We start from the raw sequence: 18,627 nt of genomic DNA on the forward strand, positions 1-18,627 counted from the left end.
AGCATGATAGATATTCCTATTAATGAAATTTGAAAATTGATATTTTAGATAATTTCAGCAGAGAGAATCGCTATAATTAGACAAGACGTGTTTCTCTTTGATTGATGTACTGATAGCTCAGCTGTGTCTGCTGAATTATTAAAACCTAGTTTACATTGCTATAGAAATTTATATTTTGATATTTATTTGACTGTAGCTTTTGAATAAGCTATTGAATGGAAATCTAAATAACAATTGTAATTTTAATTTAAAGGTTCCAGTAATAGTACTTTGATGCCTAAGCAGAATTTTATGAATTAAAGTTAAAACATGCAATTTTAACAAAAAAAGTATTATGTATAAGATTTTTTTTTTAATCAAAGTTGTTCAATTATTTCAATCTAATATAAAAATGGTAATGTATGTAGGAGAAGTGACTTTTCGCCACAATTTGAATTTATACATTATCAGTATCATTGTCAAGCAAAATTACAATGCATAACTATTGGATTATAGCAAAAAACATGTAGTAATAGATTAAAAAATTAGGTTCAATACAAATGATTAAGTATTGTCAGTGATACACATCCTGCACCATTCAAACTAATATACCATTGATTTGATGTTGTGTACATTCATGTAAAATAACCTGTGATATCCATGTGAGAACCTGATACATATGGGATATCCATATGATAACATGTGATATCCATATGGTGATATGTGATATCCATATGATAATTGTTGATATCCATATGATTATCTTTGATATCCATGTGATATAGATATGAACTTTGTTATCCAGATGATAATCTGTGATATCCATGTGATATCCTTATGGTGATATCAATATGTGCTAACCTCATTTTGCCTCCATCTAACTGACTGTGACCACAAAGCTGCAATCTGTGACCCACTTTTCAGGAGTATGATCTCACATCCGCGCAGGGAGAAATTCACTCAAAGCTAATCCACTACAAGCGGCGCCCCACCATCAGGGAACCACTGCCACGCCCATCCTCCACACCGGCCCTCATGACAAACATGGTCACTATAACACACATTGCTGCTGCATGATTTGAATTTGGCTTTTTTTATAACCGTTTTTCCAAATAACACCAACCAATATATAACGTTATATATATTGTAGAAATGCCAGTCAATGACATTGTGTATTTTTAATCAATAGTCCTGAGTTTTTTTTTCCTCTTTTTTTTTTTGCAAATCTGTTTTGCATGATTGGAAAGAAATGTGTTACAGCTGTTTGGCAATTTTGATTTTTTTTTTTTGGGCTTCAAATGAAAATTATCATTACATTTTTGGCAACAAAAATCAAAACCATTACCCCTGAAAAAAAATTTGTTTAAGGTTCAATTTCAGTTGTTAGTTCTTTTTCCATATACATTTGTCAATGTTAATTTTAAGACTGGCATTTATTTCTCCTCCTAACATAATACTAATTACTAGTCAACAAAAATATAAGCCATTGCATTGTACAAAAAAATGCTCATGATATCTTATGTATTTATTTTAACAAATCTCAACCTTAATTATACATTCATTGAAATACATCAAGATTTATACACCTTGAGATGCAATGGCTTATAAATTTATTGGTATGATTCTTTGTTTTCCATTAAGTGAACTTTGAATTTCCAGTCTGCCTGCTCCATTGTCTGATCAGCTCCACATGGCACCCCTTGATTAAATGGTGATGGCCTACCACATTCTTTAATAGGTGTCTTGTGATGAATTTGACCCATTCACATTTTTCATTCATACTTGCATATCATTGTGTATAATATGGTTTTTTTTTTCTCTGATTAGAACAGCTCGTAGAAAGTGTGTCATCTGGTTGTTGGGATATTCTTATTGTATTTCATCTTAAGATTACAATATAATCTTGCTCACTTTTCGTGAATGTTTTGAAGCACAAACATGATATGATTTGAAGTTTTAACAGGTCTTTTTTGTAAACTTTCATATGTGAATTTCTGCATGTCATTGAATGTTTATTCATTCTGAAAGTTTTATCTTTTGATTTTCATATCCTTTTATTTTTCAACACTTGGCATCATGTAAATATTGAGTGATATGCATTTTAATTAAAACTATTTCTTTGATAGTTTACCTGTCCTGCAATTTGAGAAAGGAGTGTTAATAATTTAACAGAAATTTTGGACCAACTTTTAAAAAGCCATCACCATTTGGAAATTTCGTGCGGGTAATAATGAATTATTTACCTGTTACAGAGCGAGCATCATGGGAAATCAAAGAAGATGGCGCTGATGATGGATGAAGAAGAGGTTGCCCGTGAGAGACAGAAAGCTGCAGAGGAAGAACACTACGTGGCCGAACTCATTGGTAAGGTCAACTAGAGTTAAGGAGGCTCTATAGTGTGTAACATCAGAATAGAAAAATGTTACCTCCAATTACTGAAGAGTTTTAAGTGATTTGGATTTCAGTTTAGACTATACTCATTGGTAAGGTCACCTAACATTAAGGAGGATCTGTGATAGATAACTTCAAAATAGGCCAATGTTACCTTCAACTATTAAAGAGCTTTAAGTGATATTATTTTTAGAGACCATTGATCATTAAATCATCCTGAAGGGTTATAAAAAACAAAGGCATCTTGTGAGTTTAAGAAATGGAACAGACAGTCATGGTTTCATTTTGTTTTGTAGCTCACTACAAGGATGAAGTGTACGATGCAGTCCTGACCGCCACCTATAAATCGTTAGCAGCTCTAGCGGAGTCGTCCGGATGTGAAGGTGATGTAATCCGAGCCATTAGCTCCATGTCCAATGCCTCCAACGACTACCAGGGGACGCCAAGATCTCCTAGAATGCAGTCCGCTCACAGCCGAGTGTCGTCTGCCTTGTCGGAGAAGTCGCGGCCCCAGACGAGTCTGTCGCAGCTGTCAAACATGACATGGACGACAGAGAGGACCAATGAAGTCACCTATCTACAGTGAGTGACGGCCGAGAATTTAAATCACTTTTTTTTCCAAAATTTACAAAAATAGGAAGGAATTTAGGAAGTGATTAGGAAGTGAATTAATTTTAGGGGGAATTTTTTTTTTTTACACGGGTCTTACTGCATAGAGGAGATCAATATAGAGATTTTATTTTTATATATTGCTAAATTGGTCAATTCTGTTTATCATAATGATTTCTTATTAAGACTGACTATAGTTACTGTGATACATAATCTTGATTCTCATTACATATAATTATATGACAATATCAATCATTGGTTGTAATGGACAAATCAAGGTAAAGTTCAGTCTGTAATTTCTTTAGCGCATAAAATAGTACTTTTAAGATGTACATGTTGTATTTGTAGGTTTGACGTGGAAGTGGGATTCAACATTCCGAACATAACCCTGCAACCTTCTCTAGATATGGCACAGATGGCAATAGCAGACGTCGCGAACGCCATACTGGAGTCAACCAGAAGTAAGATTTCACTTCAAAATTCTTGAAATTCTCTAAAATAATTAAGACTCAAAATGAAAATGTTGTTAGGAGGTGAACCCTTTTTGATACTGTCTGACCTTTTTTTTTTTTTGGAGAAACCATGCATTTATATTGAAATCAAGCTATTGCTGGATAATTTCATACAATACCTTCATCTCCAAAAGCTATTGCTTTGTTAAGATTAATGATATAAAAGCGCAGTTTTTAAAATCGGGGAGTTTGTAGGTACAGCGAAAATAGACCAACTACAGTAAAACATGGTTATAGCGAACACGCTTATAATGAATTGACGCTTACAGCGAAGTGATTTTCATTCCCCATGACTGAATTATGTATACTTGACGAATATATCGAATTACGCTTATAGCAAAGGAAAATCTCTGTTCCCTGGCACTTCGTTATAAGCATGTTTTACTGTAACATGAGTTAAGGAAAGATATTTAGTTTTGAAGTGGATGAGTTATAAAATAAGACAGTGTCAAAATTAACAATTGAAAACAAAAAAAGATTGGACATCAGAATGTAGTAGGAATAGACAATGAGATAGATTTCCAGTGTTACTGATTACAGAGGTTGCACTGTACATTATTTTGTTCTCTCTCCCTATGACAGACATTGACTGGCTGTCTCTGTATGGACCAGAAAACTTCTACGGCTCCATTTCCCAGGATGAGAACGTCCAGGAAATGACCAGTCAAGTTGCCGCCATTGTTCAAGGTAAGAGCAGATTCAAAGCAATTCTTCATGCAATGTATCATTTTTGTTATCTTCATTTTTTACTCAACATTGTATATTTTCATATGTTAGCTAGCAACTTCATTTAAATGTGAAATTAATATTTGTCATTTGGGGATAAACTCATGTACATGTACCATTAACCTTCTTGTGTCTTGTACATATTATATTATTGTAGCTGTGTTTGATATACAACATATGTGGATCTCCTAAATAATCATGCTTTAAAGCTAACTTGAATTTGTATTAAAACACATTGCAGTAGCATTTCTTTTTAAAGATTTAAGGAATTAATATAATCGGAGATTGAAGATTTTGCTTAAAACTCAAATTTTGAAAAAATATCAGTTTTGAAATTTGTAATCTATTTTTGAAGGAGGAATTACCTCTTTTTTCAAAGGTAATGGCAGGTAGAAATGCATGATAAATGGAATTGAAATGATTTTGTATAATTTGAGTGACTGTAGAAATGAACATGATGCATAATTAACTTTAAAACAAAACTTTTTGCATGCCAATGACCCAATGCCTGCAGAATGCCACAAATTAAATGCTTCAACAAGTCGGAGTCTTTAGGATCATAATGTACATATAGTTTAGATATTATGATTTTTGCATGAACAAGATTTTTGCCTATTGAAACATTTCCCATGAAAGAATACAGGTTTTGCAATGCCACTTTCCCTAATGGCTTCAGATTATGGTATAATTTGAAAATTCTGCTGTGTGCTTAACAATTTTTCGAAAACAGATTTTAAAGTTTCAGATTTTAATGATAATTAACAGATTTAAAAATTAGGAAATGAGGAAATATATTTAACAATGCGTTTGAATTTTTCAGAACTGGAATCCACAGTGAACAAGCACCTGTTCCACTTCAGTTACTACAACTTCCTGTGGAAAGATGATCTCCATGGCAACTTCAAGGAGTTCATCATGGGAGATCCTGGGATGTTCAACATAAAGAAGGAAGTGGAACGCTTCCTTTACATAGAGAAGAAAGTCCTAGGCATTCCTAAAGTCCTTCCTGTAGGCTGTATCTGTCTGAGGACCGATCCTATCAAGGATGCACTGCATGGATTTGCCATGGCTTGGAAGATCCAGTTTGCATCAGTTCTGCATGAAGAAGCCAAGGTATAAATCTAAAAATTTTAGGGACTTTTTAGTCCTTTAGTCCTTGGTTACAGTGTAATAATACTACGCTCAAAATCCTTTCATTAGATGTACAAGAGTACTTAAATACATGACATTACAGTCAAACTCTGTTATCTCAAATTCAATGACAATCCGCGATAATTGGTAACCACAAAATTAATGTAAATGATTTCTCAGTATTTGTTTCTTTCTTATTGTGATAAATAATGCAGGGTTGTCTCTAAAAATTAAAGTAGAAGGAGGAAATGAAAAAGTAGCAGGGGGTCTGGGGGTCTTGCTTATAGCTACATTGTGATTGAAATGCAATAATAACCGGGTAATTAAAGCAATATAGACGGGGGAATTCCCCGCCTCCCGGGTCTTAGAGACAACCCTCAGGCTGATAATGTACTGTTTTTAATTTTCTTCCAATCTTTTACAATCCTAGAAAAAACTGGACTCTGCAGTACTGTACAGGTCAAATGTCCGTAACAGGCTAGAACTCCACGTCCAGTCACTGGATCAGCTAAACAGTGCCCTCCAACTGCTGGAGGAACTCCGCGACATGGAGAACAAGATCGACGGCATCTATCTCCCCATAGAGACAATGTATGAAAAACTCAGGTAAGACTCAACTCAACTCAATAGAGATCATGCATTAGAAACTCACTACAGGTAAGACTCAACTCAACTCAATAGAGATCATGCATTAGAAACTCACTACAGGTAAGACTCAACTCAACTCAGTAGAGACCATGCATTAGAAACTCACTACAGGTAAGACTCAACTCAACTCAGTAGAGACCATGCATCAGAAACTCAGGTAGGGCTAGTGCTCAGCTCAACTCGCTAGATAGAGACTATGTTTTAGGAACTTTATAAAGTCCCAACTTGTCTCACTAGATTGAGACTATGTATGAGAAACTCAGGTATGGCTCAACTCATCTCTCTATGGATTACTCGGAGTACCTCATAACATGGACAACAAGATTAAGGAATCTATTTACTTTTACAGGGAGTTTGAACTCAGGCTTCCAAGAAATGAAGTGGAAGAAGTGGATCAGCTCCGCGACAAGTGGGTGGAACTGATGGATTTAGCGGATCAAGTCCGCGAAAACCTCCTGAAGGAACGGCGGGGAGCTTTCGAACAAGAACTTGACAAAAACGTCAAGGCTTTCGTGGTAGAGGTGATGGAGTTCAGAAACGCTTTCGATTCCCAGGGACCTAATACCCCTAACACTCCTCCAGCAAAGGCCGTAGCTAGTCTACAAGAGTTTCAACAAAAATACAAACTGTACGATTCAAAGCGCAATACACTGGTGTCTGTTTCTAAGCTTTTTGGCATAGTGTGTAAACCTTTCCCAGAACTGGATAAAACTGGTGAAGAACTGGATCTGCTCAGTCAGTTGTATGGACTGTTCCAAAAGTTCATCCGATTTGATACCAGATTTAGGGACACCCTGTGGGCTGATGTTGACCTGGATGCTGCATTTGTTGAGGTAATGTATTAAATGACAAAATTATGTATATAAATTCATGCAAAGTTTCATGAAATTCATTCATTTTCTAAGAACAATTTCAGCCATATAATGTACATTTGAATCCAATTACAATGTTTTGTAGAAATCAAAAATTTTATTCAAGTTAAAAAAGCTTTCCTTATATTATGACATAGGTTTAATAAAATAAAAATATTTGAATAGGTGGAAGGATATTGGGATGAGTGTCTGGCTCTTCCAAGTAAACTCAAGGACTGGGACGCATACCATGATCTCAAAACCTCGCTACAGAATTACCTGGAGGTATTCCCACTGCTGAGGAAACTCAACTCAAAGGTAACCATAGCAACCATATCAAGTGGAGATAACTCATGTCGGGATCACTGCATTTCAATATTATCTCCCCTGCTATATACTTTTTACATGCTCCTTTTCTTCAACAGATTGCATGCTTCTTATATATTTTTTAAAAATCCTCATTAAAAATGAGTTATATATACTTAAAAAAAATATTAATTGCATCTGCATGTTTATTTAGAATTATTAAAAAAAACAATGTTAATTTTCCTATTTTATTATTTTTGCTATTTAATATTGCATTTTGATTTAACTAATTTTGAAGAACATATAATATATATAGTTTATTTGACTAGATTTTAACTTTTAAAAGCAATATCATTCTGCATCCTTCTATTTTTGCATCTCTCACTAATTCCTGAAAAAATATATACCCTACTCACTTTCCATTAAGATTTTTTAACTGTCAGTGAGTTATCATTTTTCATCCCTTTGCATTGATTTTCACTCAATCCCTTGTTTATTTCTGCACCGCTTACATCCAGGGAAGTGTTAAATACCACATACCAGTAAGTTACCCGTCTATTTGTCCATCTGTCTATCTGTAGAGAATTTGTATGGTTTTTTTTTTTGGTATCTGTGTGCATGCCAGTTACCGATCACTACAAACGACGACATTTTTAGACCAGTAAAAAATCGTTGCATAAGGTTAATTTTTGTTATATTATTGATATAAAATTAGAAAAGATGAACAGTAAAAAAATTTCACATGATTTTGTGAAAGTTATGAAAATCAGATCTTTACTCATTAATTTTTTTATTGTGCAGGAAATTTGGCATGCTGCAGTTTATTCAATATATGTCTTAAACTCTGGTAGCTTGATTAATCTTTAAATTAGCTTTTTCTTAAAAGGTGTACAATGAAGCAATACAAATTTGTAAGACTAATGCAAGGAACAAAATAATGTGTCTTAAAACCTATTTTTTGTTGTGAACAGAATATTAACTTGCATGTCTAAGTTTGAAAAACATTTAACTCTCGAAGGTGTACCACATGATTGTGTAATGGTGTGAGAATGTGTGTACATGTTTCATACAAAATCTGCTGTAACAACTAGTTGAAACCAAATGGATACTAGCCAAATATTTGAAACAGTATATGTTGGATTGGTAGTAAAGTTTTCCTCATCTCCATTTGTTTGTAATAAACGTGACTGTATTAATTTACTTAATATGGGTATTTTTACAGCATCTTATAGTATATTATTATTAATAATATTATAGCTGTTGTTTATTTCTTTTCCAATTATTAGATTAACATGTTAAAATCTCTAAAATTGTTCACAGTAGCAAGTCATCCTAGCTTTGTGGCTTTATTTTGACTTTCCTTGACAGCCTGAACACATTTGATTTTTTTCTGTTTTCAGGAAATTCGTAACCGCCATTGGTTGGACGTGATGAATGTGACCGGAGTGAAGTTCCAGCTGGAGGCCAACGTGTTCAAACTGTCCCACTTACTGGACATAGGACTCATCAAGTAATTAGATTAATTAGTTGTCAATCTCATATAGTCATGTATAGATAATTAATAAATTGTTTATATTTGTATAGGCTTTTTAGCTTCAGAATCCGTAATTCCTGAAGTCAATTCCAAGTTCATAGAATTCATGTTTGTTGATAGGTTGAAATAGCTCTTTCTAATTGACTTAGATGTAGATGTCGATGGATGAGTTATGGGAAAATGAGGTGTAAGATATTGAGAGAGAAAAAATAGCAATTCATTCCTATGAATTTCAAATTTAAACTAAATAACAAAATTACTTTTAGACACAAATCAGACATCGAGGAAATCTGCCTGAGTGCGAGTCGAGAACTCGAGCTCGAGATCAAACAGCGAGTGACAGAGGATGAGTGGAACGAGCAGATGTTGACCTTTGAGCACTACAAGAACCGCGGCCCTATGTTCTTGGACAAAGTCTCCACTGAGCGATTGTTGGAACAGCTGGAGGATGCCCAAGCTCTTCTGGCAAGCATGCTCACCTCCAAGTACATTGCCCCCCTGCGGGACGATACGGCCCTGTGGGCCAAAAAACTGAAGGATGTTACGGAGGTTCTGGAGTTGTGGTTGCAGGTTCAGGATTTGTGGCAGTATCTGGAGGCAGTGTTCAGTAATTCAGTCACCGCGAAGGAACTCCAGCTAGAGGCCAAGCGGTTTGCCCGGACCGACAAGAGCTGGACCAAGATGATGAAGACTACCTACTTTGAGATGAGGGGAGTTCTCCAGGTAAAAAAAAACTGTTAAAGCTAAGATGATTGTCATTTTGAAATGAGGGGAAATAGAGGTAGGAAAATACAGTTTTAAATTAAGTAAAGATTTCCAGACCTGTACATATTTTTATGTAAAGGGGATGTTCTCAAGGTATGAAAATATTTTGACTATAAAGCTGTAAATTCACTCTTTAATATGATTACAAAGACTAGAACAAGATATTAATTGAAAAAAATCAATATTTTGTAAATTTATTGAAACTTAATTTTTTCATTTGAATTAGAATATCAGTTGAACCTGTTCCTGACACTGCTTGTTTTTGTTACAGTGTTGTACCGGTGATGAGGTCCCCAAGGTGAACCTTCTCCGTAACATGCAGCAGGAGCTAGAGATCTGCTTCAAGTCTCTGATGGAGTACCTGGACAACAAGAGGAGGGCCTTCCCAAGGTTCTACTTCGTGTCCGACCCGGTCCTGCTGGCCATGCTCAGCCGACCTAATGACCTTGAGTCTGTTAGACCTCACCTCAAGTAAGTGTTATGAGGACCTCAAGTCTGTCAGACCCCACCTCAAGTTACACTTAGGAACTCAACTCAAGAATATTAGGTACATGAAACGGAGGACCTCAAATATGTAGTGATGCATGTAGGACCTTAAGTTGTTCACACCTTAACTCAATTAAGTGTTCTGATCATTTATAGATAAGGATTTCAAATTTGATATGTTGAGATAGTGTTTTGATAAAGATAACCATGCCTTCACACCTATAAGTAATAAGACATTGGTTCTGTTGGGGTTCACTACAAGTTGATAAGGCTTCAAATCAAATATAAATCATAGGACCTCAATTTAATCATAGGACCTCAATTTTTGTAAGACCTTACTTCATATGAGTGGTAACAACTTACTCTGCTTTTGAAAATGCCATGACATTAAGCTTTTACTGAAACCTCAAACATAGAAAACTTAGTACAGTTGTCATTCTATTTCAGGTCCATCTTCAGTGCCATCTATGATGTGAAGTTGGAGGAAGCTGACACCGGTCCAGATGAGCCGACGGACGAGATTGGATTTGCCCAGTCACGGACAGGAACCCAGTCCCGAGGGAACAGGTCAACCAGCGTCATGTCCCCGGGGCTCCGCAGCAACACCCCGCCAAAGATCGACAAACGCCTCACAGAAATCTATGTAAGTGTTGTTTATTAACGGAATATACTGTATCATGTACACATGGTTTGAAAATGGTCATCTAAATGAGATTTTCATTCCTACACATATCTATTCATTCTGAATATCTGTGAAAATAAATTGGATGCTTGCCTTCAAAATAATCATTTAAATTAGATTTTCATTTATTCATCTCTACATGTATGCTTCAATACCCCAGTAAATCAGTTCATATATTCTTCATTCTACATAACTGAGAATTATCCTTGTTTTCATTGCACATATAATCCAGAGCAATTTTTGATCAAGCATATCAATTTACAGAATATTTAGACTACATGTATATATATTATACCTTGTATTTCAATGCTATATTATGATATTCAATTTCTGTCTACCTATATATTATGCTATAGATTCCAGTAAGTACTATTATATAGTTTGAGTTGATCTAGTTGCAAGTAGTTGGTCTATTTTTCAGCGTAATTGCTACATGTACATTGTAGATAAACTTACCTGATAAATATCTGAATAGGATCTCTTCATATTTAATTTTGAGATTAAATTAAGAAAAGTTAAAGGATTTTAAGTTTGATAGAAAATATGTAGTGATCCATCAGATTCTACATTTGAACAACTGTTTTAATAAATTATTTTAAATTTTTATAGCACATTTAAGCTTTTTTATTTAATATCAATTTGAATGTTACCATGCACACATCGTGTTGTAGAATGTTTGACTTATCATCACTGTTTAAACATTATATCATCACTATTAGAAAACTACCAGTAGTTATAATTGTCAGCACTCAAATTCTCTGTCAATCTCAGCGACTCTTTTAACACGGCAACCTTTGTTTTCTTGACCCAGATTCAGGTCTTAGAAAAGTATAGGGAATGTGTCAATGAAAATATCTGTCAATCTTTGTGTTTGGTAGACCCCTGAACCGGTTATAAAAAGAGTATAAAAAATTGTCCGTATAAAGACTCTGCATCAATCTCTGAAACTCTTACCTTTGTTTGCTGGACCTCTGAGCCAGGTCATAGAAAAGTATAATTGGGAATGGTCAGCGCTCAAACTTTATAGTTAAATTGCAGCACTCAAATTCATCTGTCTCTGAAACTATTACCATGCTGTGTTTGCTAGACCCCCGAGCCAGGTCGTAGAACATCTACGGTGGTGGGTGAGGATGTGAGGCGGTACAACCTGACCCCTCGCCCCAGGGCCGCCTCTGTCCCCCTCAGGCTCCACTCGAGTCAGGGGTCGTACTGGAGCGAGCTAGCCTTGTCCCCCAGTCTACTGGGAGTAAGTCAGAACCCAAGGGGCAGGGGCCGATTTATTCATTAACGCTGAGGCTTCATTATATTTAGATATAGATATTATATCATACATATTTGTGTGTTTACATTTAGGGGGCAGTAATAAAGTGGGATCAAAGTTGTATATATCCATGTATTATTGTATATTACATATCTACCAAGTAACCAATAATAGGAAATCTACGATTTTTTTTTTTAGCAAATTTATATATTAACTGGGGCAATTAAAATAATTTTAGATTAATATGCTTTTATTAAATGATGATGATGATGATGAAAATATATATCATGATACATTTATGTGTGGCTGTTAATAAGAATAATTATGTGTTGATATCTAATCTAGATATTATGAAAATAATTATAGAATGTGTCAATATAATGTACTTTAAAAATTGGCACAAAAATTGAAAATATGTAAACTAGTGATGCAATTTGATATTTTGTTCTTATTCCCCCATCAGGTGCAACAACGTACATGTACATTGTGCTTAAAGTAATGGAAACCAGCTGATATTGAAAAATAAGAAAATCTGATAATTTAGAGAAAATAAATAGATATCACATATTCTAATTTCAAGATAAAATCTAGTAAGAATACAAATATTATAGTGTGGTATTAGCATCATCAACGATGCCTAATTAGAATTTCACAGTTCTCTGTTTCCAACAAACTTAATTTTTCTCAGCTGGCCTTGATATATTTGTCCCTTTGAAAATAGATAACTTAGATATAATATGATTCTCTCTCTCTCTCTCTCTCTCTCTCTCTCTCTCTCTCTCTGTATGGGTTAATTGACATTCATGTATTAATTTCATTGTGAAACTTTATAAGGATGACCCTAAATCAAAACAAAAAGCAGAAGAGGAAGGTCCAGTTGACAAACACAAAATCCCAAAATCCCAGAAGGTACCTCAACTTTGCAGAAAAAAAAATGTTTAAATTTTTTAAAAACTTACTTTTTTCAATTCAAATTAAATTGTTGTTTCTAATTTTTGAAAAATTATAAAACTTTTTTTTGTTCTTTTTGTATTTTTTTTATGTAATCCTTAAAAAATCATTAAAAAATATTATAAGGTTTTATGAAAAACCTATGCAAAAATTATCAAGGAATTGAAAATTTACGTAATATTGTTCAGTTTGTAAGATATTAAAAAAAATTAGCAGCTGAACTTCAACTCTTTATTTGCAATAATACTTTGTAAAAATTCATAATTATATATATATATACCAGCAGGAAAAGGAAGCCTTAAAAAAGCGACTCAGGTCCAAGATATCGGGATTAAGGGGAGCTAACTGCTCTCAATTCGTAAGAACCTACACAGCATTGTTCATACAGTTGTACAATATTATGGTTTTCCTGTTGTGACTTTGTGTTCATTATAAAGGAGTTTCAAAATTCAGAGTTGATTTGTTGGAATTTGCACTTTGACCTTTTTGGGAGATCAGTTCTAAGACATTAATTATCAAATGCATGGTGATCAACAAAGTCATGTTGTTGAGACTTTGGTTACAAAAAAATGGCACCATTGATAAAGTTTTTAAAAATTTGTTATGTAATTGTTTTCAGCACCTGGTTATAGATGTGTATATTTGTAGAGAATGTGTGTTATGTGTCGTTATTATATGTACAATTATATACATGTGTAATTACAATGTACATAAATATGTGCATGTTTCAATTTCAGATCAATAACAATTTTTATTATTCTTTCTCAAAAGATTTTAATTCAATTCAAAGTTCAAATTTAATGTTGTTATAAATATACTGTATGATATTGTTTGTTTCTTACATGGGTTACTTTTTATTTCAAATACATGTATATTTATATGTACCGGGAATACTTTGTTTCAATGCATTTTACTGCTTTTTCTAAGTATGTATTTCATGCTATAAAAAATGATTTAATCTATATCAAGTTAATTTTCTAACATTTATTCAGATGGAAAAAAGATTTCATTAAAATTTTAAAATATTTGTCATTGACCTTTGAACTGACCTAATTACAGAGCGTTAACCCCAGTGCTATGGCTCATGGCCCCGCCTACCTGCCGTCAGAGGGAATCATCAAGGACGTTGTCATTAGAGACGCAGTGTCCGTCTCAAGTTCCGACGGAGAAATGATTTTCCTGCATGAAAAGGTAAGGCTTAATTTATTTGTTAGTGTCATGGCTCAGTATATTGAACTTTTTTCTGCAAGATATTTTAAATTTTGTATGTATGGATGATGTAATGTGTATCAATGTAATGTTATCTGTTCCATTGTCACCCAACACAAAATTTTATTCAGAAATTATATTTATTTGTCAATGCTTTTTGATAATCAATGAAATAAACCTTATCTTGTTAAAAAATTACAAAATCATGATAATTTTAAAACTCTAATTATTCAACATTTTCAAGAATTCTATGTATTATTAATTAGATAATCGTAGTTAATCGTTATTAATTGGGATGGGGTAAAAGAATGGAGTATCAGTAAAAATGGCAAAATAATGAGTAAATTTAGTTACTTGTTGTTTATGAATTGTTAATTTATGCATGATAAGAATATTTCAATAAATAGAGTGGTTTTAAAGATGGATGTTTACCTGTAATTTTACCTGGCGATTTTTTGTGTGTTAATTATCAGGTGTGTCTGAATGAGGGTGTAGAGGTGTGGTTACAGAGACTGAGGGACTCGGTCGCCAAGACACTGCGAGAACTCGGCATCAACATCATTCAGGACTGTAACAATGGCGTCATGATGGATGAGTGGGCCTACAAGGTAAACAGTCTTAGATCATAATTAATTAATCAATTCTTATATTAAAAAATATGGGAGTGATTTTTGTAGGCAAAAAAAGGGGGGATATGGGGGGGGGGATACATGTATTTTGATGCCAAAAAATCTTTACCAAAAAGGTCCCACTGGTTATTTTTAATTAAATTAATTTATTGGGATTGTTGCAGTGAATAAAAAGTTTGTTATTTTTTTTAGAAAGCGGTTTTCGGTGTTAAAATGGATAATGTAAAAATCACAGCAATTTTGAGTTTTGAACTCCAATGTCAAGTTGGACTTTGAAATGGATAAAACGGGTTCTAGTTTATGGAACATTTAATCACTTGGTACGGAAAGCATTGGTTCTTAACTTTCTTTTCTTTTGTTCTCTGTAGTACCCAGCACAAGTGTGTAGGATAGGCATGCTGTATTACTGGACAAGAGAGTGCGACCAAGGTATCGGGGAACTCAAGTATGACCGCAAGGCTCTGCAGCAGGTAGCCTAACATCTATTTAACGTTTCTGTGTTCATTCTAAGATGATGTTGCTCTGAAATTCTGCATCATGTACAAAATGCAGATCCCTTTATTTTTATCTATGATATTAATTGATAACTAATTTTTTTTGAAATGTTGCTCTGAGGTTTTTGCATCATATACAAATTGCAATTCATTTAATATCTATCTAAAGAACAATCTATGTCTTGTATAAAATGCAACTGCAATTACAAGAATTATGTATCGAACACTGTTGTTACTATTTTTAGAACACGCTGAAGAAGTACCAGGCATCCACTGCCAAACTGACCACGGTGCTGACCAAGGGGGCGTGGCGGACTCTGGAGGAACCCATGCTGCCCCTCCACAAGGCTCGGCTTGAGTCCATGATTGCAGTATGTTCTGTTAATGCTTGGTTACTGAATACCGTACAGTTAAACATTTTTTAAATGAACACAATGAATACAAGCTAAAAGCTCATCATTGTGTGCAAAAGCTGAACTCAAAAAACTGGATTTTTTTTTTTAAGTTCTGTATTTTTCTCACAATTCTTGCAGCAATCTCTTTATCTGAGAGACATTCTGGAGAACATGTGCAACAGGAAATCCCTCAGAGAGACCACAGACTTTGAATGGAGGAGATGTATACGTTGTTACTTCCATCCTGTGGGTACGGCACCAAATTTTGAAAATTTGTTACGGTTTAAAATTATCAATTTTTTAAAATAAATTTGAGGGTCTGTGATTAAGTTCTTGGTATCTCTGTATTTTAAAGACATTAGAGTAAACTGAGTTTAAAAAAAAAGTCAATGACAAGTTTATTATAAAAATAAAATAAGCATTTAATAAATTTTGCATTTTAAAACTAATGATTGATGCTTTGTTAGTGTTCTCTATTTGTACATTTGATAATAAACATTTATTTATGATGAAATTATATCAAAGCAATAAAAATGTTTATGTGCAAAAAGAAAAAGGATAAAAGGGGGATGAAATTAGTTTCATTAAGTTAATCTTGGAAAGAAAATATGATGAACTAAATATGCAACAACAAAAAAACTAAAAATAAAAAATATCAATTGTTTGCACGTATCAAGTAACTTCTAATTTTAATAATAAACTAACAGGCAATTTATATGATTGAAATCAAGCTTTGTTTGACTTGTTAATTTGTATGTTTAATTAGCTAACGATGAGAATGTTGATACGGAGTCAGTCGATATTAAAACGGAGGCCAGTCTAAGTGACCTCTCGATACGTAAGAATTCTTTATACAGCTGAAATAAGAAATCGGTGTTGGGCTATATATATATTTTTTTATTTTTTATTTCTTAGCTTTTAATGATCACCAGTTTTATTCAGTTCCTCCTGCTGTTATATTTCATGATTTTTTTATTCTTTACCAGTCTATTAAACATTTAATCCACTTTCTGTAATGTTTTTGAAATGCAATATCCCTCTTTAAAAATTTTTTTTTTTTAAGAATTTGGTTTTACACCATTTTTTGTTAATTCAAACTATTTTTAGATATAATTTGCATTCTCTGAAAAATTCATATGATGTAAAACCTAATCTCCTTTCTACAAAAATTAATATGGATATTCATATATCTGAACTTTTGACCCCTTTAACATTTGTACATATATGGATACCTTTTAAAAGCTTTGACCTTTGCAGTCTTTCATTGCTTTTGTCTTGGATTGGATGGATTTTAAATTGAAATGAGTGCTGAGGTTATGGGCACCTTCAAAAAATTTTTAAAATGAATTTTGAGGATTTAATATCAATTTGCTGTAATGACCAGAATTTCATATAGTGGTCCCAATGCCCATATTGCTGATTTTCTTTTATATTGCATAAAATTAACACATTAAACTCATTGATGTAAATAGTTGCAAGGCTCCATGAAATTATTTCTAAGGGTATCCGTTGCTGTGGTAATGGAAACTAAAGACCAACAAAAATGGCGAAAATTAGTTATTTTAAATTAATAATATGATATACAAAGTAAAATGGCAAGAGTTGCAATTTAAGCAATGAAAATTAAAATATAAAAATCTAAAAAAAAAGATAAGTTTGCACAATTTCATAATTGTATTTCTTAAAAATATAATCTAGTAAGAACAAAATAGTTTGCACATCGTTGTATTTTAATACTATAGGTTAATAGAGAAAGTTAAGAACTGAGTTTATAGGATAACATATCAAATAATAACTACAAGGGTTTGTCTCAAAAGTGATTTTGCGATCATTCATATTTATCAGACTTAAAAAGGCTGCAATAATTGCTTTATGATTTTCACAGCGTCCCCAGGAAAACAAAACACCCGTACAAGTCTCTGCGGTAAACTTTGATCTGTTTGCGTTTCATCCATTCGTTAATTATTATCATGAAGTGTTTGGCTAATTAGATTGATCCTTGACCTCAAAAAAAAAATTATCAAATTTTTCTTGTTAAGTTCACCTTAATTTTGTTTATATAAATTTTATGCATGCATGAATCCAATATTGATTTTTTCCTAATTTTCACTTTTTCATGATCAAGTTATAACTATTAATCTCCAATAACTGTATACAGTTTTAACTATCACAAGTCTGTTGATTTAAATGATTGTTACCAGTCAGCAACTTAAATTTTTGCATTTTATTTTTTGTTTTATCAGTTTTAATTTTTTTTTTATGTTTATATTGTGTTTATTAGCTGCGTGAACATATTTTATTGACAATTGTTTGGCATCTATTATCTTAACTTACGTGTGATGTACGTGCCATTGTGTTTATTTGCTTTCAAATTGTCAGAAAAAGATGAAACTCTTTGTTTATTATTTCAATGTGTTTTGCAGTGACAGCTAGTATTTATAATTCATAGTATTTGCTATTTTATAACAACAAAGCTATTATAATACTTATAAGTATTTTACTATGAAGCCACAGTCTAACTTTCATAAAATTCAAATCAACTTGAAAGATGAAAGTGCTTGTAAAAATTGATTGGAAAACAAGGTTTTAAGTTTTGCAGAAACTGAAACCTGAGGCAGCAATCAACTTATGTTTGATTAACACAGTGCTTCCTTAATTTTCAAACTTAATTGTGTTATACAATTCATGTATCTGCTTACAATTTTCCCCATCTACATCCATTTTTAACAACTACATTGTATATAACAATTTACCACTTGCATAACAATATCTTAGACAGGACAGTTTTGTCTTTGCTAAATCTTATATGTGTTTCAACATCCCAGATCAGAGTAAAAAAAGTTAAAAATGACAATTATTTTATTTTATCAAGTCAATGCGATACATTAAAATTTAAAGCTCAATTATTAATTTATGCTGTGGCACTGATGCTTTTTAACTCTTAACTAAAAAAAAATCTGCAAAATTGTGTGCTAATTTGATTAAAAAAAAAAAAAAGCATGCAAGTGCTTAAACTTTTCTTGTCTTTATTAGATCGTTAATAAATTCTGATATTAATATCCTTTACA

The 18,627-nt window shown here is 33.0% G+C and overlaps 1 protein-coding gene across 20 annotated transcripts in view; it reads left to right on the forward strand.

The window, feature by feature from the left end:
• The window catches only part of LOC128183562 (uncharacterized), an 82,356-nt gene that overhangs the window by 11,456 nt on the left and 52,273 nt on the right, over positions 1–18,627 (forward strand). For 14 of the 20 annotated variants that reach the window (XM_052852624.1, XM_052852616.1, XM_052852619.1 and 11 more), the window contains 23 exons: positions 904–1,026; positions 2,232–2,343; positions 2,667–2,952; positions 3,328–3,440; positions 4,074–4,178; positions 4,573–4,596; positions 5,038–5,330; positions 5,779–5,954; positions 6,346–6,829; positions 7,034–7,165; positions 7,672–7,695; positions 8,554–8,663; positions 8,954–9,410; positions 9,724–9,923; positions 10,386–10,581; positions 12,716–12,790; positions 13,116–13,190; positions 13,892–14,023; positions 14,515–14,649; positions 15,039–15,140; positions 15,410–15,535; positions 15,698–15,809; positions 16,326–16,397. In XM_052852624.1, the coding sequence (XP_052708584.1) occupies positions 904–1,026; positions 2,232–2,343; positions 2,667–2,952; positions 3,328–3,440; positions 4,074–4,178; positions 4,573–4,596; positions 5,038–5,330; positions 5,779–5,954; positions 6,346–6,829; positions 7,034–7,165; positions 7,672–7,695; positions 8,554–8,663; positions 8,954–9,410; positions 9,724–9,923; positions 10,386–10,581; positions 12,716–12,790; positions 13,116–13,190; positions 13,892–14,023; positions 14,515–14,649; positions 15,039–15,140; positions 15,410–15,535; positions 15,698–15,809; positions 16,326–16,397 (3,664 nt within the window). The remainder of the gene's footprint in view (positions 1–903; positions 1,027–2,231; positions 2,344–2,666; positions 2,953–3,327; positions 3,441–4,073; positions 4,179–4,572; positions 4,597–5,037; positions 5,331–5,778; positions 5,955–6,345; positions 6,830–7,033; positions 7,166–7,671; positions 7,696–8,553; positions 8,664–8,953; positions 9,411–9,723; positions 9,924–10,385; positions 10,582–12,715; positions 12,791–13,115; positions 13,191–13,891; positions 14,024–14,514; positions 14,650–15,038; positions 15,141–15,409; positions 15,536–15,697; positions 15,810–16,325; positions 16,398–18,627) is intronic. The other 6 variants (XM_052852633.1, XM_052852620.1, XM_052852621.1 and 3 more) reach the window with 6 other exon arrangements.

Source organism: Crassostrea angulata, chromosome 5, assembly GCF_025612915.1.
Source record: "Crassostrea angulata isolate pt1a10 chromosome 5, ASM2561291v2, whole genome shotgun sequence".
NCBI lineage: Eukaryota > Metazoa > Mollusca > Bivalvia > Ostreida > Ostreidae > Magallana > Magallana angulata.